The sequence below is a fragment of the Furipterus horrens genome, unplaced genomic scaffold (assembly GCF_987537825.1).
Source record: "Furipterus horrens unplaced genomic scaffold, mFurHor1.1.pri manual_scaffold_19, whole genome shotgun sequence".
Taxonomy (NCBI): Eukaryota; Metazoa; Chordata; class Mammalia; order Chiroptera; family Furipteridae; genus Furipterus; species Furipterus horrens.
The window spans coordinates 2,554,477-2,581,938 of NW_028327189.1; the positions used below are offsets into that span (position 1 = coordinate 2,554,477).

Consider the following 27,462-nt stretch of genomic DNA (forward strand, 5'->3'; position numbering starts at 1 on the left):
TATGCTTTTATAAAAATCTGTACTTTAAAACATTAAACAGAAACATCCACTTTCTTAGCTTTGCTAATCAAATTGTTTTAAAAATCAAAATTGCCTACAACTAGTATCATAACATGTAAGTACAATTTCACATTTTGTTAAATGTTCTGTCATGTTCATTAGACCAAATACTTAATTACCTTTTAAAGGTTTCAATACTGTGCTAAAAACAAAGCATCATGTATGAATTCAGACTATGTGAGAAAATAAAGTATGTAAAGTGTTTAAGTTTATTTAAAAAATATATAGCTATTTTGTTTTAAAACCTTTAAATGTAAACTTTCACTTAAACATTTCTTTCTATATTACTTCAGAAGAAAATATATCCAAGAGAGGTTTTTAAAAATTATCACACAAACAAATGTTTTCAAGAACAGGACCATTGATGAACACTAAAAAAGGGTGGGGACATATATGAAAGCCAAGAAGGCAAAAGAGGTACCAAAATCCTTTCTGTGGCATGGTTGGCATTAGGTTTAAGTTACTATGTGTCTACAAGCATTTGATTTGGAACTAAATTAATCTAGCCTTCACAGAATCTCAAAATCCCCAAATATTTAATTCCTTACCATACAAATGTAACTTTTGATATAATTATTAGTGGCACAGAGAAAGGTAAAAGGTAAAAGCTTTACAGCAAGAGTAGATGGCAGCACCATAACAGAATTGCATTGTAGCTATCAGAGGGAATAAAAATTTCTAATCTTCCACAATGTGCCACAGCCAATTTAGGTAACCTAAAAAAACTTGCATTAACAAAACCAAATTCTGTTTGAGTTAACTTTACATCTATGTTTATTACTCATTAAGATGTCATCTTTCAAATTTAAAAAAACTGAAAGACTTTATTCCAAATAGAGCCTCACATTTTAATCATGTACATTTGCTTTTATCTTCTTAGAAAGAAAAAAGTTGTGTGTTAAACCTTTTCAACTTTGCTCACTGCTGATAAAAGCAGGCTGAATTTGTCAAGTATAAATTAGCATCCATTCTCTGGTACATGAAGCCACTGCTTCCTAAGTCCACTCTATTTTGTGAAAAGGCATTTCTTTTCTAGGTTTCTCAGTGAGAACCAAGCGATTTATGTCTGGATAGTCATTAGCTTTTCAAAAACCAAAAGTTAAGAAGCTGAAATTGTATGAACACATTCTATTTAGAAACACCATAATTGCTGTTTCTCAATTACCAAAGATATTTAAATTAAAAAAATACTTTTATCTTTAAAAATACGAGTGTCTTTCCGTCTTATGCTACACCTAAATTTTAATCTCTTTGAATAGCCAGTCTACAAAATGCTTTTTCATATGTTCCTGGGCCTTTCCACTTATTGTACATTTAATACTTTTCATTATAGACTTAACTTTGGAATTGTGTGTACATATATTTGTAAAATAAGCAACACAAAAGGACATACAAAATTTGGGATACATTTACACATCCAGTTGCAAAAAGTCCTATGACCACAATTTATCAAAGATTTTAAAAGTCAGTACACAATAAGTCTCATTTGCAGACCACAACTACTCCAAAACAAAGCAGTATAGACAGAAGAAAACAGGAATAATCAAAACCTCAGTAAGACTTTCTATGTGTGTGTACTGACAATATGTAAACACTACAAAGGAAGTCAAAGGAAGCATATTTTGTCTGTTAAACCAAATAAAACTTAAAATACAAACCTACTAGTTATCATAAGGATAACTGCTGTCATGCGATCTAACAATACTAAGAGAAGGAAGTAACTTTCTTATTATAGTTATACCTTACAGTAGTTTCTCCCACTTAGGTTAGCAGATGTTTCTATTTAATATGAAAAATTCATAGGGAAGACAAAATGATCATTTTTAGTCTCCAATTTTATCCAATCACATCTTTAAGTATTCTTAGAAGAGTACTGTCAAGGTGAATAAAGTAAATAGTTAAATAAATAGTAAAAGTTCTAAGACTTTAAAATTCAACATAAAATCAGGGATTATTTAAATAAAAGCAACTTGATTGTTGCTACTTTTCCCTCATTGAAAAAAAAAAAACTGAATAGAATACAGAACTTTCTATGGAATAATATGTAAAAAAAAAAGTCAACTATAAGAAATATTCTATTTGTACAGAGTATAAATGAATGTAATGTATGTGACTACGACTAATAGGCTTTAAAATCAATTTTCTGCTTAAAGGACAGCATCTCTAAGAATTTCTGTAGAAGTGTTGTTACGGTGGGCCAACTTCTTTATGATGCCGCATTATGTGCTGGTTCTTTTCTGAAGGTCTTCGGAACCCTTTCTTGCAGTACTCACAACGGTGAGGATAGTCTTTCGTATGAATGGATATAACATGTCGTTTAAACCCTGAGGCATCTGTTGTGCTATACTCACAGTATTCACACTGATACACTTTCCTGCCACTGTGTGTCTTCATATGCTTTTTAAGCTCATTTTGTTGCCTAAATCCTTTTCTGCATCTCTTACATCTAAAGGGAAGGTCTTTTGTGTGAACCGAGAGAATATGGCGACTTAGAACAAATGGATCTGCAATCTTAAAGTCACAATGTCTACACTGGTGCATTTTTTTACCCTTGTGGGCAGCCACATGCTTCTTTAGTTCTGAAGGCCTGTGAAAGCCTTTATCACACATGTCACACTTATGGGGATAGTCTTTTGTGTGAACTGAAATTATGTGTCGTTTCAAATCACTTGAGTTTGAACTCTTGTGGTCACAATGCACACACTGGTGTGCTTTGCTTTCTTGGTGGATAAGAGCATGTTGCTGCACCTCTTTGGTATCTGAGAAAGTCAGAAGACAAATGTCACACTTGAATGGTATCTCTTTACTATGCTTAGTTTTCACATGTGTTTTCAAGTTAGAAGAGTCTGCAGACTTATATTCACAGTACTGGCACTGGTATGGCTTCTCCCCAGTATGAATTCGCATGTGCTTTTTGAGCTCTGATGGGTGACGAAAACCTTTACCGCACTCCACACAAATATGAGGAAAGTTCTTGCTGTGCACTGCCAAAAGGTGGCGATTCAATAACCCTTGTTCAGCTGTTTCATATTCACAAAATTTACACTTGTGCACTTTGTTGGCTTTTTCCTTATGCACCATTCTGTGAGTAAACAAAGCCCCAGCATGAGAGAAATGCTTCCCACATTCATCACATTTGATGGCCTTGTCTACCTTGCCAATCAGCTTATGGCTCTCCAGGTGGTTGTGTAAATTTATCTTCTTGTTGGTAGTGTAATCACAGTCAGTACAGCAGTACTTCTTCTTGGTAAGGTGTTCAGGATGATTTTTCATATGCCTTTTCAAAAAACCTCTGGATTTAAACTTTTTCCCACAAATCATACAAGGATAGACAGTCAAGGGATGTCCATCAGGGCCAATTATTATTGCTAAGAAAAGGAAAAAAGTATCAATGAACAAAACAAGTTCTATTTTGATGTTTTCAAGAATATAAAGTGTATATTCTAAACATTACTGGACAAGCGCTCCTAAATTAGATTAATGTTCCTTTTACTATGTTTCAATAAAAGGCATATAGCAGCTTAGTAATAAAGAGAATCTGGTCTAAAAACTTAAAATTCAGTATGACTGAACCAATCTCACTCAGGTCAAAATAATCAATTTAAAGTTGAATTTAGATATCTAATGTAAATCATTCAAAAAAGAAAATCCAACATTAAAACCTTATTTATTTCTAGACAAATTTAACTTAAATTTCAACCACAACTATTAAAAAAAGTAACATCCAAATCAGTATACAAGACATTACATAAAAGCAGTATGCCTAAGAAATAACCAAATTATTTGTCTTACTCCTCACTCCTCAGTAAATGATGACGCTTTATGTCGACAGTAACAGCTTCTTTATGTTTATTCACTTAAAAGTTCACAAACATATTTTAGGAATTTATTTTCATTTCCACTAAAATAACATGAGGTTTTAATTATTTTCCTGAATGTCTGATTGGAAAACTTCATTCTTAAAATTATATTTGTCAATTCAATACACAAAGGCTACACTACATAGGGTCTAGCAGCTAAAATGCCATCACAACACCTCCATGGATAAATACTAATTTCATTTAGAGCTCATAAAGCACACTGTGGTGCGAAATCCATCTGCCCTCACCTGTTTGGTACTGCCTGGAATCAGGTCTTCTCCTTTTCTTTGGTTTTTGTTTAGCCAGTCTGCCAAGCCCAGTAGACTCATCTATGTGCAAGAGAGCACTTGCAGTGCCATTCTGGCTTTCAATTCCATCAGAATTATTACCTAACAATTGTGCATTTAAAAACAAAATTATGCAGTACTCATTAATTTATCAACTACAGGAATCAAAAGTAAGCCACGATACTCATGAATGACAAATATTCCCCCCTCTAGGACATAACTAATTTCAAATCTAACAGTATTTTGCCCCATGAACATGCCTCATTGTGATTCAAAATTATAAAATCATGGGCCAACTATAATCAAGACAAAAAATTTCAGGTTGAAAACTTATGTACCTTTTACATGAGACAGAGATAAAGGAAATTCCTGGTAAAATTAAAAAGAAAAGAACTATATAAGTTTCCTCTACTTTTCCTTAAATTACTATACTAGCACTTCCTATTTCTGAAACCTACAACCGTAAAAACTATTTTCAACAATAAATTTATACAGAAACATGAATCATTTGAGCTGCTGCATCACATACCATAAGCTGCTGCCCATGCTATTGGCACGAAAGTTTTTATTTCATTGTCATCGATTTCCTGTTCATGCATGGTGGCAGCACCTGCTGCTGCAACAGCAGCATCCTCCTGTCCTACAATCACTTCCATATAAACTTCATCAGCGACTTCTGCAACATCTAAGTATAAAATTAATAGGACACTTTTGGGATCAAGTTTTAAGGTATCAGACATGACCTCTTATTTCAATTCTATTGATAGACAAACAGAAAAAGATTCAAATGTTCCAAACGTAGAACATTATTTTCATAGACTAGTCTATAAATCTGTTGAGTAATTTCTTATTTTGTTTTCACTATAATTTCTTTTTCAAGTGACATCATACACAGTCACTGATGTTCTTTACATTATCAAAGAATACAAAACATGCCTACAATAGTGCTGTTTCTTTTTCAAATATGCTTCCATTTTAAATTAAAAACATACAGAAATATAAGTTTCCCATAAAAAGGCCACCTACTTACTTAATTCGTCATCTTCTTGTTGAGAGTCCTTGACAGTCATATAAACCATCTTTTCTCTTGGCACACGAACATTGCTATTCTGGTCTAGTAATTCAACTCCATGATCATTCTCAGGTTCACTCTCCACAATGTCTACAGTGCCACCTAGCACAAAAAAATGATAGCACCAAGAATTAATATGGAAAGTCAATTTCACCTGTTTCATTTTAACAATGACCTCGTCCAACATTTCTGTTAGTGTATTGGAAATCTGTTTTAAAAGATATCTTTAGGTTGAAGTGTTTAATTAGGATATATAAAATATTTAGGGTTTCCTCTTACCTAAGTCATCCTCTCCAGGGTCAGCTTTAAAAATGTACACCTTAATGACTTCAGGGCAAGTGCCATCCACTTTACAAGAACTGATTTCTGACTCTGTGTTTATGGTCATTCCAGAGGAGCTATTCTGCTCTATTTTGCCAGCATCATCCACTAAAAAAAGAAGAAACGCACTATAAATAATAATAGCGGATGCTTAAACAAAATATTACATTCTCAAGTCTTTCTTACAAATATAATCTCTAACTTGACTCATAAAATTGGATGATTTAGAAAGTACTGAATACATTTTGAAAGTCTTCTAAAACAAGAATGAGAATTTTTCCAGCTGTTTATTTTTAGGATAAGATACTAAATTAAAATATATTTTACTTAAAGCAAAAACATGATAGCCTTTAAAACTAAAAAAATAAAACGATTACTTTAACCCTGGATATAATTATACTCATTACATATAAGCATTATTATATTCTCAAAAACCTTGAGAAAAATACCTTAGTAGTAAAATCAGGAAACACTGGTCTTAATATCCTTATTTTATCAGATCTAACGTTCACTTCTCAATATTTTTTCTTTTATATTAGAATTTTAATTTATTTAAACATCAAAATATGATTTTCAGAAAGGTATACTGCAATGGTCAATATAAGTTCTAACATCAAATTGTTTAAATATAAAGCTACACATACATATATATTTTATTTATACACACACACACACACAAACAGGACATTATAAAAATAGTAAGTCTGGGTCATTGCTGACAAATGCAGACCATGTATATTTAAAGAGATTCTCACATACCTTAATGATGGTTGCCTATTTTATGACTTTCAGAAGAAATAAATAAATAAGAAATCTACCCTTACTTACCAATAGAGACACGATTCCAAAGAGCAGGTATTCAGAAAATATAAAACATTTCATATTTGAAACTTATAAAGTATCAAAAGAAATAGTGTAGCATTATGTTTTGGATTTGGAGACTTAAGTAAAAAATAACGTAAAAAATACCGGCCTCTGGATTGGAATAAACACCAAAAATATAATTCCCATATAATGTAATCTTTTTCATTCACTGCTATCCACTTGTGGTCATCCACTGGCATAAAATAAAGTTTAATAAAGACTAATGAAAACCTAGTACAATTTATCTTACCACAAAAGTTAGTTTACTGATGAAGAGTGCATTAGACAGCCATTGAAGGAATGTTCTCTCTGCTCTAGACATAAGTGGCTTATCTGACAGAGCAAAAGATCAAAAGCACATAGTGGAGATAATCAAATTATCAGAAAAGAAGATTAACTTTTCTTCAATACCCTCACAAACCTTTTCATTTCCCTTTGAATATCCTTTTTCATGTTCCTCTGGAGAGATGTATTCTGTTATCCTCTTGGTTGTACTTTTTTTTTTTTAAGGTGTTAGCAGTACTATCCTCACTATGTTCATTGGATAGTAGCGCAACCCCAAGAAAAGGGTAGTTTGGTTGTACATTTTTTCAATTTAACAAAGAAGCACAACTGTAAGTCAGACTCTGAGCTAGGTAATGGGATAACAAATATGAGAAAGTTTTGGACTCAGGAAGTTTATAATTCAGTGGAAAAGCAGATAATTAACAGGTAATTATTTTAAAATGTGATAATATTAATAATACAGCTCATATTTTATTGATTACTACAAGTACTACTAAGTCTATGAGAAAGGTGTCAAAATATTGCCAACATTGTACACAATAGAGCAAACTGAAGTTTAGAGAAGCTGAATGACTTATCTGAGGTCACATAGCAAGTAGCTGGCAAAACCAGAATTCAAAACTTAATCCATGTGATTCACAACTAATAATCAATTTCTGATATTTTAAGAATAAATATATTCTATGAGATTTATGTTGTTGGAGGCAATAAGTGGTATAACTAGAGATGGTTTCCATTTGTAGAGATCAGAAAAATATGTTTATGACTCAAGCACAATTCAGGTAACACTTCAGTAACAGTTTGTGTACTATTTGTCTTAAACTCTTGCTTATAAATACAGAACTCAGATTTTACATCTTTGACATCTGCAAATTCCTCATCACGTTTAAGAGATCCAAATATTACATTTGTCTAAATCAAGATTCTTATATAGAATTACACAGAATATTATTATGTAGAACATTAAAATAAATTTATTATTTCAAAAAATGAAAATATAGTGACATTTCATTTAATTTAGTTTCTTGCTTATCAGAAATCAAGACCAACCCATGCCAAATAAACTAACTGGACAGAATATTTTTAAACATCATCCTGAAATCTTACTTATAGATATGAATAACTCATTATACAACTCTTGTACAAAGCCAAGAAGGAACAGCTGCACTGGCTTGTAGTAAAACAGAGATCACTGATGTTCTTAGCAAAGAGTGTTTTAGCGAATGCTGAATGTGGGGTCCAGACTAAAGTGTGTTGAGAACTCTACGTTAGGTATACATTTCTTCAAGAAGTTTTCTTCTTAATAAGGGGAGGAAAGGAGCAGTAATCTGAATGGATTGCAGGATCAGAGACTATTGTTCAATGATAAAAGCAAGCATGTTCATAGTCTACATGAGTAGTAAAGGGAGAGGACATGGTGAATTGCGGGCTTAAGATTATGACAGAAAAGGAAGAAGATGAAACTAAGAGCAAAAATGAAATTAAAGGAAAAACATTACTTCTTTTGAAACAAGAAAAATTAAATATCAATTCAGAACATACATATGTCGTTTGGGGGAGAGGGGTGGACAGGAGCTCGGAATGCAAATAGTAGTTAGAAATCCTGACTGGTGGCTTCAACTACATATACACAAAAGAAGGCAAGAACTTTGCTAAACAGAGAACGGCCGATTGGCTTACGAACTTGAGAAGTTAGGAAAATGGACTAATACAGGGAAAGTTTAATGATATCAAGGTTCAAAAAGCTTAAGCAGTTACATTTTTTACATTTATAAATACATGCATACCTAAATACATACACCTTGCCTAAATCCTGATCTTCACTACCTAAATTAAAGTATTTCGACTATGTTTTATAAATATATTTCATGGGCAGAAATAAGCATCATGCCCTTAATTCTGGTCTGATTTAGCCACTTTTTTAAAGCTAAATATTTAAAAATTAACTGAGCTATTTTTCTAACAGTGGTTTTGGAATGTCAAACTGAGATTGCTTAACAGAATTAAGATCTTAGCAAACCGGAGGAGAATCCAGAATAAATCTGTAACTTCTTTAGAAAACTAATCTCTGAGGAGTTTAATACTGTATAATGATAAAACTGGCCTCCTCTAACAAGTTTGTAAAAAGTGATTTTAAACAAGTACTGAAAAATGTGAAGTTCTATGTCTACTACACACTAGACATTTTTAGAAAACGCTCCTAAAAATGCAGGTAACCATAAAATTTCTGAGGACTGGGAAATCTAGTATTTTTGTAGTTTGCAAAATGGCACATTTACCTGTAAAAGATCTTTTTGGTTACTTCTGTTTTTGACAGTATGCAATAAAAACACATTAAAATATAAGAGCTATCCAAGAAAAGAAAAGCTATTCTATTACTAGAAAAAAGTACAATTTGCCTTGAAAATTTCACTTCAAAAAGGTGTCTTATTAATTCAATCAGTAAAACTATTTAAACATGAAGTGTTTAAAGTGGCTTATTAAGAAAATAAAAGAGAGAAATTTTAGGAGTCCACTTACTATTCACATTCTCACTGATTTTAAAATTGCCATTAAAATTAAAATTTAAAAACAGACCAAAAAAAAAAAAAAAGGCCTGAACAAAACTTAAGTCACCAGATAGTATGTGTTCTGCACAACTGCCTTTTTGAAAAATAATTTAGTAATAAATAACTAGTTTTATAGTAAGTCCTCTCTCCAAACAGAGCAATGTAATTTCTGAAAATTAAGATTGCTTCTAATATCTACATTTTGCATATTTCACATCTTAGCACTTCTAATATTTTACATTTTACACTTCTAAATATTTTGTCTCAGTTTCCCCAGATAAAGAACTAAAAGATTTTGGATGATATATAATATGTTTCAAGTAAGAGTGATCAATCCTAAATAAGAGTTTAGGGGAGGGAACGATAAAGATGTTTGCCTTTAGTACTCAGACTTCCATTTTCATCTGGTTATGTTATCTCATTTCTCTAAGATTCTAGAGAAAATCCATTTTAATTTTGCAAAAAAAAAAAAAAAAAGGAGTTGCACAGGAACTGCATTTTCTCTAATTTGACCTCATAAACGCAAAATTCTTAAACCATTCTCAGTGTTCCTACTCAAGTATATGGGTTGCTTCTCCATTTACTTAGCATAATCTTTGAAAATCAGACTGTTTTTAGTTTATCAACCACTGCTTATCCCAGGAACAGAAGCGTCTATTTGATTTCCTTCTCTCCAGGTTTCCCATCAAACCCCCCTTAGTCACTGCTATAATCAGATTTCCTAAAACAAAGACCCAGTCAGACCCCTTACACATATATTCTTCTTTTCCTATCAAGTAAGATATAAATCATCCTAGCAACTGCTCAAGCTGCTTTCTGCTTGAGTCTTCTTTCCCAATACCCACACCAATGTACCCCATGTGCCCTATATTTAAGGACGTCTTAAGTTCTTTTACACTTCAACTTCACTTTAAAAGACAGGCAAGTTTTTGTAGAGACGATACATCGTATTGTACTCAAATCCGATCACCCAGAACTGTCAATTAAATTTAGTACATTAGATATTTCTGTATGCATATATGCAAGTAAAACAACGAAAAAAAAGTAACTTGTAAATAGTTATATTTTAAAATTTAAATCAAACCCAACTACAAAACCAGTTAAATTGCACAGCTTATCATTCTATTTATTTCCTTGCATATTCTTCTAAATCCTATGTTCATCTCTCATTTCATCACACTTGGAGAACTGCAAACCTATTTAATCCAAATATGTACCCCTGTACCTATGCAACTAAATCTTAAAAAAAGAAAATTCAAAATATTTATGTCCTCATTTTTAAATACTTGAACAAATTTTATCTCACATTTTCTTCTTAAAACTCTTAACACCGACTACACAATTGATGTTAACTTCCTATTTCCCTGAGAACTGAATCACCATAAAAGACGATTCACTATATTTCACTCTGCCTGCCTGGCAACAGCTAAATCCATAAATTTTGTCTTCAATCTGTTTCCACAAACTAATTGTGCTCCTCCTATTTAAAACCAATCCCCCTGCTTAAGCACTATACATTCTCTACATCTCAGCAATTACCTTTTACACCATTATTTTACCTGTCATCCTCTATAATACTTTATCAACAAACTTTCTTTACCCTCTCAGAATAAAGCCACCTTCTCTTGATCCCCCCATTTCCTGCAAGCTACTGCTTTATTTCTCCTATTCCTTTGGTTTGGTGTTGCTGCTTGTATAGTAACCTTTGTTAAATAAAGTTTGTTTGTGTGCTACTAAATAATCTGGTAAATGGTAAACCATTGACAGAGATTTCCATACAATCAGTAATTCTTCCAGTTTTGCCAAGGAGCTCTATATGGGTGCTGAAAAAACATCTTTAAAATTTAACCATGTAATTTATACTCCATATTGGCTTTCATTTTCTGCTTGGGCAGAACTTCAAGGTTTGTCAAAGGTATGAGCTTAGGTCCTTGTCAGATTTCTCCCTACCATAGGCATTTCCGTTGTATACTCATATTCAAGAGTCACGGGAGTCTAACCCAGTTTTTCAAAGCTCTCTATAGATATCTCATTTCACAGATTTTCCTAAGCTTTAGAACAGTTATAACATATATGTTTTCTCTAACTTTATCTACTGCCTTAGCAGTTATGTTTAATAATTATCTGATCTTTTCTGACAACTCCAATAAAAGCACTATTACAAGCAAGCTCAAAATCTCCAAAAAAAAAAAAGGAAACAGCCTTACAAATGAGGTCTTCCAAAAAACCATTAGGTCAAATAATGACAACTTTCTCGAAATAGGACTTGAAGGAGCTCTGACACCGTTCTGCCATCTCTAGTAGCTGTCAGGCTATTAATGTTTATCATGGTAAAAAGGATATTGGTTTTAAAGGTAAACTCACACACCTCTGGGAGGAGTGGATGTGGAAAGTTAAAAGGCCACAAAGCTCAACGGTGTTACCAAGATTTAGCCTTTCTTTGGTTGAATAAACAATTTCCTGTAATACTGCAAGTTTCCACAGTTCTTAAGCTTATTTTGGCATTTCTACAAGTGTTCTTATTTTGCCTAAAGGGGAAAGGATTTTTAATAACTGTTAAGAGAAACTTTCTCCCTTAACTTTGCCTTCTTTCTTGCATATAGGTTTTATTTCATGTTTCTGTCTTCTTAATCTATCAAGTTTTCTCCATATTCAAGTTTACATCTTTCTTTTAACCATTTCATTTTGTATTTTTAAAGCCTGATCACAAGAGCCTTGATTATAGTCAGTCACAGTTACCTAGTGGATAAAATGTAATAGATTTTGTCCTCAAGAAACATATAATCAACTTGAAATCAACAGTAGGATCCAGACTGTAAGACTATCTATAGCAGTTATGCTGTAACAACTGAGCATTTGTGTCCAGATACACTACAACACCATAAACAATAAAATCTTTTTGTCATCATTTTAAGCAAGATCTTTAAAAGGAAGAAATTCATCAAGACAGATTCTCAATATATTATAAAAACTATTAGTTATATGGATCCAATGAATGACTAAAATTTCTACAGAAGAGAACTGATATATCAGATTCTTTGGTTCTGTATGTTGAATAAAGATATCATAGAAACTGATATCCTTCCATTTCTTATACTATAAAAAGCATTAAAATTTACTCAATAGCTTCTCCATTCTCTCTATTATCTATAAATCAGATTAGAGCATAATTTTTCTATCCAGATTGTATTTGTCAACTGTCTGTGATGAGTCGCCTCCCTTCCGCCTCCCCAGCTGGGTTCTAAATTATAATGTAGCGTTAGAAAAAGCAGTATTCTAAAAACAAGAGACTAAGAAAACTGGTATCTGTAGATAAATTCATCTTATAAAATTTGTATTTTAATTTATGTTAATATTTTTAACTTACTTCCAGAAAACTAACAGTCCCATGAGCTGGTAATTAAGGACAACCAACTTATTTAAACCAGGAAGCAGATGGCAGGATCAACTAACAAACTGAAACCTCATTACTATAGAGAACATATTCAAAAATGGTTAAAAAAGATTAGAGACACCTATGGGATTTACTAACAGAACTACTATGACATTTGCAACTTAAAGCAAAATTCTAATTATGTCCTAAATGATGCAGAATTAAAGTCAAGAAAGCCAGTATCACATAAAGAACAGTGAACACAATAAAAAACCAGTAATATTAAATTTCTAACCAATCTGAAATCTATATATTTGTTTATTACAAGGCTTTAAATCAATACAACTCCAAAACCAAGAGTGAATTGATTGTTTTAAGTATAATCATTATTTTGAAGGAAAGAGAGACATCATTGTGGAAGGAAAACAGTAAGTTCTGAATTGACTGTATAAAAAATACAAAAGGCTTTTCTTTTCAAGCTGAAATCCTTTCTAGTTTCAGAGGTAACTCTGATAAGGTAAGGTAACGGCCTAATCACATCTTCATGATTTTTTAGTCTTTCTAACCATTACTCTACTCTTATATAGTAGTAACTCTACTTATACCATTCTTTTTCTTAATTATGGCTCATCTTACAGGATCCAAACTAAAACAACAATGCTCATAGACTTATGAGATTTATCTTAATTTTATATTGTCATGAAACTATCACCCTGACGTGATAAGAAAACACAGCCTTTAAAAACACTTTTGACAATCACTGTACCCCAAAACTTACAGGAAATCATAAGGTAGTCCTCACAGCTGCTTTTATCATCATCATGCTGGTCCACAGGGATCCGGTTGGCATCTATGACTGCTTCAGAGGCACAATCTGCTACCAATACTTCTTCTGAAACTACATCAGTTGTCAGAGGATCAGTCATGATTTCTGCTTCTACTACACTATCATGAACGTGTTCAATATGTCCAATGTCAGACACATGTACAGATTCACTTGTCAAGACGTGTTCTGGCATAGACATTGAGGCTGAAGTAATGTCTGGGACTGTGCAATGTGCTAAAGAAATTTCTTCGGTTATATCTGAATAAAGCACTTGCTCAGGAATGATGACATTTTCAGATATATCTGCTTCTTCTAATATATCTGAGCACTGAACATCCTCAATAACAACATCCTCAATAACATCTTGAATTACAACTGAGTCTGGGTCATCAGGAACAAAGTTATGTACAGTTATATCTGAATCCACAACATCTGAAACAAAAACAGTTTCTTGAACTTCGACAACAATTTGATCACCATCCATGTGTGTAGCATCAGTTCCTTAAAAAAACAAAAATCAAAATGACAAATTTCAGGTAGACATGCACGACTATCTAAAATTATGTAAATGTTGTTTAATTTGAACCAGGAAAAAGGCTACATCCTCAGTTCTCTCAAGCATTGAAACGGAGATTTTTAAAACGGGAGTCTATCTTCGATTCATAAAAGACATTTTAAACACAAAACTGTTATTTACTCAACCCTAATCAATTATGAAGAAATACTAAAAGAGCAAAAAATGTGGAACAGTTAAAGACAATCATTCATGAAAAAAAAAAATTTAGAGCATCAACATAAAAAGTTCCCATACAACTACATAAACTCTTAAAAAGATAATACTAAAAATTAATCAAGTAACACAAATTCAAACTCTTAAACCATTTTCCTTCATATCTTTCTTTTTTATCCCAACTCCTTTAAAACATCAGTTTTCTTTTTATCAGTCTTAAGACTTCTCTTTTCTTGTTTTTTCTTTCAGCCATTATAATCTTACCATTCTATCTATATCCTTCATTAATGACTAGAAATTGATAAATTACCCTCTGACTTTAGAATATACAATGACTGGAGCATAAATATAACTGGAAATTTAAAAGTTACCTTCTGAATTTAGGATATAAAAAGACTTGAACAAAAATTATAGAGGGATAAAAGGCCATAATTAAGGAGGAAAGAGAAAAGATAAATGATTGGGAGCTCTATGGATAAAATAATAAAAGTGCAGCTGCTAAAACGTGGTGGAATATGAGGTTCTTCGGAATAGACCCTGCCCCAACCTCACCAGGATAGAATACTATGCCTTCTATCCAGCCTCCTCCAACCCCCAATACTCCCAGTTCCCCAGAATATAATCAATCCTATTTTAGTCCACTCTTCATTTAGGAATGAAGGTAGAGAGGTGAATATATAGGAGCCCACTGAGATTAAATGAGTTCACCAAGATCACAGTTCTTTGCACAGCATGTGACACTCAAAATACTACCATGAATGAATGCCATTAAGTGGAAACAAAATGCCAAAAACATAAAACAAATCTGCTATCTTGGTTACAATAGATTAGCGCTCCTGGTGGCCATTCCAAGTGGCCAAGTTTAAGCAGTTTCCTGACTCAATAATTGTGTCAATGGCCAGGCCATCAGAGAAACACACAATTTTTCAATCAGAAAAAGTGATCAACAAGAGCCAAAAACTAATAAAAAGTTGTAGAAAATCTTTCAAAAGTTGGTTAGTACCCATCTGAATTACATATAGAATAATGAGAGAATGTTTTCTTTCATTTCTATAGAACTACAAAGTGCTTTATAATCACTTGTCTTCAAGGTCTGTAATAATTCACATCAAAAAATAGATCTTTTTGTCCTGGCTGGGTAGCTCAGTAGTTTAAAAGCATTGTACCGATATGCCAAGGTTGCAGGTTCAATCCATGGTCAGGGCACATACAAGAGTTGCACAATGAATGTATAAATAAACGGAACAACAAATCAATGTTTTTATTTTTCCCTTCCTCTCTCTCTATAGAAATCAATATATAATTTTTAAAAAGAAATAAATCATTTAAATCTCCATTTACACATAAATATGTAAGCATTTATTGGCAAGAGCACTGATTAAAAAATGTATATCAGACAAGAGTTTAGACACTTATTCATTTTGTGACCTTGGGCAAGTCATTTAACCTCTGAGCTTGTTTCTTGGTCAGTAAAGTGAGGACAGTAGTATCTGCCACGCATGCCTCACAGGACTGTTGTGATGGTCAAATGGAAATGTGTGGGAAGTGTTCTGAAACACTGTAATGAGAGTTTTCCATATTATTAGGACATTTGAAAACGGAGTCCTTGGCAGATTAAGTGACTTGCTCAAAGATGAACAAACACTGTAAGTGTTAAGAATCAGGGCTAAAATACAAGAGCTTAATTCCACTTAGCCCATGATGTATTCTGGCTTGTGGCAAGATTAAGTTAGTGAGTAATTTGAATTTCTTTCCAAAGAATTTACAGTTTCTCTTTTAAGAACATTACTTACACACTTCATTATGTTCAAATAAAGAAAGATTTTCAACTTTGTATTTACCCTTATCAAATGTGAGTCATTAAGACTATTCCCTAACAAACACACCAATACATACACTCATACAGTATTTCGAAAGCTAATCCTCATGTTTCTTGGTAGAATTAAGTTACTAAGCTTTTATATATGCCAATATGATCACATAGTACTCAATGAATAAATCACTAAAATTTTAACTTATAAGAGTATGTAATAATGAACCAATTTTATATAAAATCTAGTACAATCACTTTACCATTTTATGGATGTAGGATCATGGAATTATGAATTTTTTCCCTCACTGTTACAGTTTACAAAAAGAATTTTCCTTACACACTTGGGGGATTGAGGGCAGGTTCTACCTGAATGATTCATAAGGCTCACTTTGGGAAGCCTTTTGATAAAACAAGTTTGTAAAAGTGGAGAACCTTGAGTTTATACTTTATCTCCTGAGCAGTGGAGAACTGAGAAATGACATAATCCATGTGTTATTTAGGATGATAATTAACTCGTATGATAGATACAAAAACTAACCATGAAGAAAATAGTTTAATATTACAGATTAAGAATGAGAGAGTGCCAGTGCAAGTAACAGAAACCCATGTGAAGAGATCTATGGTAAGAAGACTCCCTAGCTCATCCACTTCATCATATCCACCTAGAAAGATATCCATGCCCTAATCACTGGAACTGTGAATATCTCACGCTATGGTTTATGCCATGAGGACTTTGAAGATATAAGGTTATAAACCTTAACATAGGTTTATGTTAAAGGTAGAGAACATTCTAAGTTTGAGAGAGACTCAATTCATTATTGCTTTAAAGGGACCTCCTGAAAAGCAAGAGAAGGAATACAAGCAGCTGCAAGGAACAATGACCAGAACTGCAGCTGACAATCAGGAAAACAATGGGGAACTTGGGCCTTTAGTGAATTCAGCAACTATCTGAATTAGCTTCAAGTCAGATTAATCTCTCAAGTCCCAGAAGAAACAACATCTTGCTGACACTTTGAGTTCAGCCATAGAAAATTCAATGGAGAGTGCCCAGTTATGACATCATAGTTTTCTGACCTAAAGAAACTGACACAATGAATTTAGTTTTAAACTGCTAAGTTTGTTGAATTTTTGGTGCAGCAACAGAAATACAGATTCCAGTGTCAGAGAGTAGCGTGCTGACGGACATAAAACTAAATATGTGAACTGGCTCTGGAGTCAGATATTCCTTGAACAGACCACCAGTAGAAATATCGTTTGAATGTTAACAACTCATGTTCATGAGAATTCAGAAAAAATGACCAAGGTAGAGAAATCATAGATGGACTTAATACTTAAGTTATCTTGTAAAGACTTAAGAGAAAACTTGTCTTTAAGAACACTGCTAGTCAGGGCACAGAACAAGTTAGAAACATGTTATTGTAAACTGAAAAAAATAATATCCTTGTTAGGTTATGGCAGATGTCATAGCAAAACTGTATCCTGCAGTTATGTGAGAGACATAAATTATAACAATAAACTAGCATATTTAGCTCAGGGGATTTTAGTAGTGTTAAAGATGTGGCCTGGTTTCTTCTTGCTGCTTAACCCTTTGAGTGCCATGCGTAATTCGAAATGTGGATCAACATGAGAAAAAATTGTATCAACATATAACCTGAGGTACAAAAAGAAAAAAACATAAAATGCGTATTAACCTATTGTTATTTACATTTATAGCCATCGAAAAAAGTCTCTGGCAGTGGCACTGGCACTCAAAGGGTTAAGTAAAATTCAAGAAAAGAAAATGAAACTGTTAGGAAGAAATGATAAAAACATAGCTGGACTTAACTGGGAGGTTCTTAGCCTATAAAGTTGGCAAAAAGAGAAAAAAGTTAAAATTAGGTTTGTTGTCAGGAAAGAATGTTGTACAGAAAAAGCAGTCTGTGATTCTACAACTCTTCCCTGTTATCTGAATAATCAAAATATAATGTCCTTTGAGGCTATTCAGGGTATGCCTCAGACAAACAAACTTAGGTGCTTCAAAGGAGCTTAATATGGGCACTGTCCCTCAGCCATCTCAGTAGAAGTCAGAAAGAGATGGGGTCAGCTGAGAAAGATATGTAAATGAGTTTCTAATAAAGTAAATTCCCATACACAGAAGATGCACAAAATTCTTTAAAAATTTAAATCAACAGAACCAATGTTAATATGGATTGAAAGGGACAGAGAGGACAGTATAAAGGAGACTGTTGGACTCCCAAATTGTAAGTGCAGGAAGCAAGATAAAAACAGGATAAAAACTATACAGCTATAAACACTTGCTATCTTAGATGAAAAAACAAGGATAACTTACAAGCGGAATGCCATAGACCATAAAGGATTATTCCCACGGCTAAAACACATTGAAACGGCTTTCTTTTGAGTAGTGATTACATTTAACCTTCCTTTTCACCCTGTTTGAACCAGAATATTCAAAACTGCCCTACCATTTCTGCTGGGAGCAAATGTATTTAATGAATTAAATACAGCAGTATTTAGAGTACACGATTTAATATTTGGAATTTCTGAACTGCTTAATTTCAGATAACAATTTTGGATATTAAATCTGAAAACAACTTTACATTTGGGAAGAAGATACATGTTTAGGGCACCAGGTGTAGACAGTGGTAGAAAGGTTCTTCAAGGATATCCAAACTAGTTCCTAGATGTTCTGAATACATTACCCAACATGATAAAAGAAACCCGGCAGATATAAATAATAAGGTTATGGATGTAAGGTAGGTAAATTATCTTAAGTGGGCTTCTGGGGGGAGTAAAAAATATGTGATGGCACAGAATGCCCAAAATATCTGAAGTGTAAGAAGGACTCAACCCATTTTTGTCACACAAGAAATATAGGCAGGAAAAAAAAAAAAAGGAAGAAATATAGACAGTCTCTAGAACCAAAAAAATGGCACTTCCTAATAGTAAGGAAACAAGAATCTCCACCTTACAATCACCAGGAATTAAATTTGGCCAAAAATCTGAATGTCTTAAAACAGGATTCTCCCTCAGAGGCTCCAGAAAGAAATGTAGCAGTCAACAGTCAACATCTTAATCCTGAGTTGGTGAAACTATAATCACAGAACACAGTTGAACCACACTACATCTGGACATCTGACCTACAAAACTGTGTAAGTAACAAACTGTTGTTGTTTTATGTCACTAAATTTGTGGCAATTTATTATGGCATCGATAATAAACCTATACAAGCAGAACTAAACAAGAAACACAGAAACACTTTCAATGTGTCCTCTCAATGTTCTCTGGAGTTAGTGGTATAACTATAATATGAGAAATACTGAAAGTAACTTGAGATTTTGATGTTGATAGTGTTACTTAGTTTTCTGACTATGAGATTTTAACAAGGTAAGAAGACACTTAAGTATGAATCAATATAATATCTAGAAATTCATGCTCTTGACAAGCAACTCCACATTTGGCAGATGGAAAGTATCAACAACCCAAGAAATAGATATACCTATTCCTTCAAAAAATGACTTGGGTTCTTGTGGCTGCATTTCATCTTCATCCATGGTCTTTGACTCTCATTAGTCACAGCTCCTAAACTAGGGAATAAAGTATACCAAACATTAACTTTTAATGTCACATATTTAAAATGGCATCATGATATTTACATTTCTAAAAGTTTCCAATTTCTTGACTCATAAGAAACCTATTAATGGGAACATACTGACTTCCAGTGACACATGAAAAGCTATATCAGAAGACAGAACAGTTAATCCTGACAATGGTCTTGTTTTATTCAGCATCACAGTATTACATAAAATGCACAAATCTGAAGCGTGTACTTTAAAATGTACCTATGTAAATTCATATTACTGTCATTCAGATTAAGATAAAGAACATTTCTTATACCCTAAAAGAATACCACTCCCCCTCTTGCCTACTCTGTAGCAACAGTCCAATAATGACTCTTTTAGGTTCAATTTTAACACCTTTTGTAGGTTATTAGAAAAATTTCACTAAGATTTTATTACATCTTTACATTTAATGTAATTTAATCGGAAATCATAAGCTGCATGCTCTCCCTCTCCCTTGGTGAATAAAAATATAATAAATGAACAAGACAGCTGAAGGTTATTTATCAAATTTGGCTAAGGGTAGCAGAAAAAAGAGTTTTTTTTTTTAAAGCTAAAATCCAAACAATGCAATGACCCTAATATATGACTAAAAATCAAGTGAGTAAAGAAATCAGAAAGAGGTCTTTTTATAATATCTAGTTTCTCTCTTTATAATTTACCTTTAACAAGTGTTATTAGATAGAAGTTCTTAAATGTTTATCATTTTTGTCCACAATAATAAAAATGTATTCCTCTGGTTAAATTTTTTAAAAACTGTAGTATTTTATTTTCTTATTTTCTGCATTGTACATACTCTTGATTTGGGGACTTGATCCTGAAGACACAGTCCCTCCCAGAGCTAGCTAAATTCCACAAATAGCATGTCTCCTCTGTGAGGACATCCTGACATAAGCCAACCCGAGTCCCCACTCCAACAAACTTATGTACCAAGCCAACATTCCCCCACTCTAAAATACCCCAGGGCTACGTACCAAATAACTAGGTACAAGCTCTTACAAGATATTCCAATTCTAAATTTAGCATACCTGCCCTAGCTTGCCCATTTCTTTCTGCTGTGCTCTGGACCATTCTGTCCCCTCTCCTTCTCTCGAACCCTGTTCCTTCCCCTAGGTGACCCTTAATGGAATGGCATGCCTCTCTTCCTCCTTTTATATTATTTATCTTCCTTCAATAAGCATTTTTGTACCTTAGGTTTTACCATATCTAATTAAAACAAATCCTGAATACATTTTAATATATGTAAAAACGAGTGAATTTTCTAAAACATGATTTAAGTATCAGACCTCGTTCAAAAATGTTTCAATGGCTTTCTGTTGACTCCAAATAAAACTCAAGCTCGGCCTACAACCCTATAAGATCTGGCCTAACTACCTTTCCACTCTCATCATTTCCTTTTATTCATCTTCCCCTCCTCACCACTGCTCCCCCATAACCCCAATCTCTGTTAAACCAAACAAAAATACCCACTGTCTCCACATGATCAAAATTCTTTTTAAGTTTTTTCTTCCGTATCATCTGATTTATTCCTTTCATCTCCTTCCATCTAATACACACAAAACGCTACAAACCATCCCTCCCTATCCCTGAATTTCCATACCACTTTATCTTTCTTTACTCTATTTTTTAGCATATGTCATGGTAATTTATGCCTTAATGTTCAGATATTAAACTATATAATACTTGTGGAAAATGCATATAAGAAAATTGTAATTTATATTGTAATGAAATTAACTTACTATGTCACTTCTAAGATATACCCAATGTCTTTTAAAAATAGTATGTTTTAGTAGATTTATTCAAAATACATCAAATAATTTATTTGATGACCACAGCTATAATATTTTTTCAACCTCAACAAAATGGAAAATGTACTTCCTCTAAATAAGCAGTCACCACTTCCGCACCCCAAAATACTCTGGCTTTGTAGGCTTTGTAATTTTTGCCTCTTAAAATATAATAAAAGGATAAATGCAAAAATATGTTGTAAGCATAACTAAATAAAACTCATAAAATTAACCCAATTAAGAATAAAAATAAACGTAATGTTATTTATGGTTTCTTCAAGTTTCCCTACAAAAATGAACCTCCTTAACTCTAATAAAGTTCAAGCTGAGTCCTCATAGAGGAATGTTTTCTATTGTTCTTATTATCCTTATCCCAAACACTGAGACCATCACCCATGGACTTCCACCATGGAAACTGAAGAGTCTTTCAGAGAAGTTCCAGTACTCTGTTAAGCAGGGGGGGAAAAAAATTAACAATACCTCTTGCTCTTTCTTCCCAACTTGGGCCTGGCATAACGGCTCCTGCAAAGAAGCGTAGTAGAAGAGCCATTCTGCCACCAAAGAGGTTATGACCAGAGAATACACCATGAATATCCACAAGTGCATCCATGGAGTGGGTTTCAAGAAATGTGATCCTTGGGCACTCAAAAAAGATCTGCAGATTTGCCATGAAGGAGGCGGGAACTCCAGATGTGCTCACTGACACCAGAGTCAACAAAGCTGTCTGGGTCAAAGAAATAAGGAATGTCCCATACCACATCAGGTGTGGTTGTCCAGAAAACATTAATGATGATGAAGATTCACCAAATGAAATCTATACACTGGTCATCTATGTACCTGTCACTACTTTAAAAATCTACAAACAGTTAATGTAGATGAGAAATGCTGATTGTCCTATAAAGTTACAAAACCCCCCCCAAAAATTTAAGATTGGACACACTGGAACAGGTAACGAGGAAGTGTTATCACCCCTCCCCCAAGGCAGCACAACTCTGTCAAGAGAACAATCCTTCTCCTGGAAAAGTGAGAGATTGTCAAGAGCCCCCAGCTTCCGCATGTGTGCAGGATACTATTTAAAAGGCCCTCTTCTTTTTCATCCCATCCAGAATACTGAGTGTGCAGCACAACCTGTAGGCAAGTAACAGCAGCTCAGGTTCTTGGATGCAATCCTATTAAGTGCTTCATGACTCCAACAGAAAATCCACCCATGAGATCCACCAGGAAATCCATGCCTTGCCTATGATCACCCCAATTGGTCAATGACCACACCAGTGCTTCTTGTGGCTTACTCAGTACATGGTTAGTTCCTTATGTACATTGCCAACAGCAGCAACAGTAGGCCTGATTCTGGGATTAGGTGAAAGCACACAAAGTTGGGCATCCAGCACTGCCCTGGAAAATCGAATATGCAGCTCTTAGTACCCAGCCTGCCTTTGCGGGATGAAGAGAAGCCATCCCATTTTAAGAATTCCCATAAAAAGACAGGCAAAATATATGGAACAGGGCATATCTACAGAAAATGTCCAGAGACTCAAATTCCCTAAAAGGGCTAACAAGGGAACCAGAAACCAAAAAGTAAAGACTAGAGAAGGTGACTGATTCTTCAAATGTGAAAATAACATAAGACCTCAAGGAAGATGAAAAATCAAGGACAAAGGACTTCAAAAGAACACAGTAATTTTCTAGCAACTGGCCCAAAGAAATGGAGATTCCGTGATTTGTCATAAAGAATTTCAAGTAGTTGTTTAAAGGAAGATTAAAGAGTTAGAAGACAACACAGAATAATATGTAACAAAATGAGAAGTTTCAAAGGACGATAAAGATCATAAAATAGAAGCAATCAAATTCTGGAGCTGAAAAATACAAGGAATGAAATTTTAAAAATGCAGTAAGAGCTTCAATAACAAACTGGAACAAGCAGAAGCAATTGTGACATAGAAATAGATCTTTTGATATAATTTAGTCAAGGGGTAAATAAAGAAAAAATGAAAAAGAGTAAAGATAGCCTACACAAACTATACCATTAAAGGGGAACAACCTAAATATTACTGTAGTCACAAAAAGTGAGCAAATAGAGGAAGCAGAAAACTTACTTAAAGAAATAATGGCGACTTCCGGCCAAGATGGAGGCTTAGACGGACACGCTAGGTCTCCCTCTACAACTAGAGAGGAATACAACTACTTCAAAACAAAGGATAACTAGAAATTCCAGAAAATAAAACTACACGGAAGCCCAACATATGAAGTTATAAACCAGCGGCGCTCTTTGGGCAGGTAGGACGAGAGAAAGGGGGCGGAGCTGTTTGCGGTCGCACCTGGGACAGCGGCAGGGAGAGCAGTCTCAGCTGCAGTCGAACCCCGGCAGCTCGCGACCCCAGCGCTGGGGAAAGCAGCCACCACATCGCCTCGAACAGTGAGGCCCAGGGGGGCGGGAGGACGGATCCCGGTCTCCTAGCAGAATAACTGTGTGAATCCATCTTGGACCCCCGCCCCCAAAGAAAGCGCCACAGGGCTGCGAAATAGGTCGCGGACAGGCAGGCGCCGGTCGCTGGATTGTGACGCGTACACAGGCACTGCCCCGGACAGCCGGCCCAAGAAAACAAAACGCATCTGTCAAAATGAGGCAGACAAATATAGAAATCCCGGTGGCGCAGCTCACCAGGCAGCAGATAGAGAACCTGACAGATGAACAGATAAGAAACCTGTCAGAGGCTCAGTTCTGGGCCATTGTTATCAGGTGGCTTACAGAATTCACAAAAGATCTGAAAAAAGATGAGAAAGAATCGAAAAACACTCATACTGAAAGGAAAACCTCATGTGAGACAGATGGTGAGGAAATAAAATCCAGAGTTCATTTCAACAAACTGGAATATGGAGAAGGAACAAGCAGTCAACCAATGCAGAGAGAGGAAATGGGAAGCAACGATGAGAGGATCAGAAACCTCTGGGACAGCTATAAAAGGCCCAACATAAGAATCACTGGTTTGCCAGAGAGCGAGTAAGATGAACTAGAACTTGAAAAATTGAGTGAAAATATAATAAAGGAGAACTTCCCAGACTTGGGGAGGGAAATAGACTCACAGGTCCAGGAAGCACAGAGTTCCAAAAAAACTGGACCCAGGGAGAACCACTCCAAGACACATTATAATCAAAATGTCAAGAGTTAAAGATAAAGAGAGAATCTTAAAAGCAGCAAGAGAGAAGAAAAGAATTATGTACAAAGGGGTCCCAATTAGACTATCAGCTGACTTCTCAAGGGAGACCCTGCAGGCAAGAAGGGACTGGCAAGAAATATTCAAAGTAATGAAAATCCAAAACCTACAACCACGAATACTCTATCCAGCGAAGCTGTCATTCAGAATAGAAGGGCAGAGAAAGTGTTTCCAGGACAAAATAAAACTGAAAGAGTTCAACAGATCCAAACCACTATTATATCAGATGTTAAAGGGACTGGTTTAGAAAAAGGAGGATCAAAACTATGAAATCTAAAATGAAAACTGCATCACAAGAAACAACAACAGAAGCTAGGGAATTGAAACAAAGGCAAACTAAACAGGCAACGAGACTGGAAAAAGAACTATAGGTATGGGGAGCATATTGGGGGGAAGTCAACAGGGAGGGGGAAGGGGGAGAGGGAGGGAGATGATATAGGAATTAAGGATCATGGTAGGAGGGAATGGAATAGACAGAGAGGTTGAGAAGAACTATATGCACAACTAATGGACATGATCTAAAAGGGGGGGACAACTGGAGGGAGGGGGGCCACCGGGTGGAGGGGAGCAGAGGGAAGGGAAATTGGCACAAATGTAATATTATAATCAATAAAACACATTAAAAAAAAAAAAGAAAGAATGGCTAAGAACTTCCTAAAACTATGGGAATTTTGGACAGACAAGATTATGTTTATCCCTGAAATAATAGTTCAATTTGTTAAGGAAAAAGAAAAAAAGTTAACAGCATCAAAGGAAAAATATTTCTCACATACAAACGTATGACGATCAGACTAGTAACAAATTTTTCAGTAGAAATACTGCAAGGTAGCAGAGAACAGTTCAGCACACAGAGTGCTGAAAGAAAAAGTAATGACACCAAGAATACCTAACTGGTGAAGCTGTCCTTCAGAAATAAAGGAAAGATGGCCCTAGTCCCATATCTCAGTGAGTTAGCATGTCGTCCCCTTATGCCAAGGTTCAAGTTCCATACCCTATCAGGGCACATACAAGAAGCAACTAATGAATGCATAAATAAGTGGAACAAGTTGATGTTTTTCTCTTTCCTGTCCCCTCTCTTCATATATCAATACATAAAAATTTTCAAAAAAATGATGAAGACTTTCCAAACAAAAGCTAAGGAAGTTAATCATCACTAGACGTGCCTTATAATAAACGATGAAATTTAAAAGTTCAGTAGTAACACGAAAATATACAAAGCATACTGGTAAAGGTGTACAGTCAGTCAAAATAATCCAGTACTATAATGTTAACTGTATGTAGTATAAGTTAAAGAACAAAAGTATTAAAAATGACTATACCTACGATCTGTCAAAAGGCACACAAAATAAAAAAGGTAAATTACAACTAAAACATAAAATATGAGGCTCAAAGTAAAATATATGCAAAGTTAAGATATTATCAGCTTAATAAAGGTTATACACATAAAATGATTTGTTAAGTCATCAGAATTAAAAAAGAAAAAGGAAAATTGTCAGTAATTGAAGATGACACAATTTAATATGTTAAAATCCTAACAACTTCACCAAAAAAAAAAACAAAAACAAAAACACTGAAAGATTAATGGGTCCACTGAAAGCTACAAAAGTTTGATGAAAGAAACTGAAAATGACACAAATAAATTAGCAGGTATCCCAATCATGGATAGGAAGAATTAATATTGTAAAATGTTATACTACTCAAAGCCACCTATAGATTTAATTCCGATAAAAATTTCAGTGGTATTTTTCACAGTGACAGTAAATACAATCCTAAAATTTGTATGAGTCACAGAAGAATCAAGAGTCAAGAAAAAACCCATGCACATACCAGCAAAGAAGATTTTATAGGGGAGCTGGGAATACAAAGGGGAAAGAACAGTCTTTTTTAACCATGTAAGAAAGCTGGGTAATTATATACAGAGTAAAACTGGACTCCAGTCTTAAACCATTCACAAAAATTAACTTGAAATGTATTAAAGACCTGAACCTTAAAACACCTAGAAGAAAAGTTTTATAAAACGTCCCTTGACATGACTCTCAGCAATGATTTTTGGAGATGACATAAAAAGCACAAACAAGAAAAAATGAAAATTAAAAAACGGGGTACATCAAAATAAAAGGCTTTTTGCACAAGCAAAGGAAGCCATGAACAAGGTAAAAATGGTAACCTACAGAATAAAAGAAAATATTTGCAAGTAATCTATCTGATGTGAGATAAATATCCAAAATATGTAATAAACTCATAGAACTCAATGGAAAAAAGATCCAGTTGAAAAAATAAGCAAAGGAAACACATTTTGTCAATTAGGACAAACAACTGGCTATTAGGTACATGTACCTAACATTATTGTGAAGATCATTTCACAATACATACACATATCAAATCATTTCACCAAACACCCTGAACTTATATATGTCATTCATATTTTCTTTCTTTTTTTTTTTTTACTGTACAACCTCCTTCAGTGCTCACAACCCACAGATAAGAAGGCTGGGCAATGGTTCGAGGTTGCAATGTGCTCTGGCATGGGTATATTATGAGAGGCCCACAGAGAAGGGCCCACCATAAATCCATTACCATGCTCCATATTTTCAATAAAGGGAGGAGTCTAACATGCAGAATAACCTTTTTTCATTCATCCTTCTTTGCTTTTCTTATAGATTTTAAGAGATAATTTTGAAATTTTTCTCCCTTTTTTTTAAAAGCAACATTCTAATCTTCTCACCTTCCCCCACTGCAGGCTACTCTGCCGCCCCTCTACACTTACTGCAGCCTTGCCAAGGATTGTGCATCCAGACACCTTTTC

The 27,462-nt window shown here is 34.2% G+C and overlaps 1 protein-coding gene and 2 non-coding genes across 3 annotated transcripts; all 3 read right to left on the reverse strand.

Annotated features, from left to right (window-relative positions):
- Positions 1–850: 850 nt before the first annotated feature.
- Positions 851–19,619, reverse strand: LOC149990281 (zinc finger X-chromosomal protein-like). The gene is made up of 7 exons (XM_090265496.1): positions 19,537–19,619; positions 13,450–13,998; positions 5,559–5,708; positions 5,238–5,381; positions 4,737–4,892; positions 4,169–4,309; positions 851–3,428 (listed from the first exon to the last, which is right to left on the reverse strand). Exons 1-7 carry the CDS (start codon positions 19,589–19,591, stop codon positions 2,248–2,250), a joined length of 2,376 nt encoding a protein of 791 aa, XP_090121622.1. The 5' UTR covers positions 19,592–19,619; the 3' UTR covers positions 851–2,247.
- On the reverse strand, positions 6,910–7,038 carry LOC149990282 (U4atac minor spliceosomal RNA). Its single transcript, XR_016508877.1, has one exon. It is a non-coding gene; the product is annotated as a U4atac minor spliceosomal RNA (small nuclear RNA).
- A 7,482-nt stretch (positions 19,620–27,101) lies between the features above and the next one.
- On the reverse strand, positions 27,102–27,238 carry LOC149990283 (small nucleolar RNA SNORA42/SNORA80 family). Its single transcript, XR_016508875.1, has one exon. It is a non-coding gene; the product is annotated as a small nucleolar RNA SNORA42/SNORA80 family (small nucleolar RNA).
- Positions 27,239–27,462: the final 224 nt, after the last annotated feature.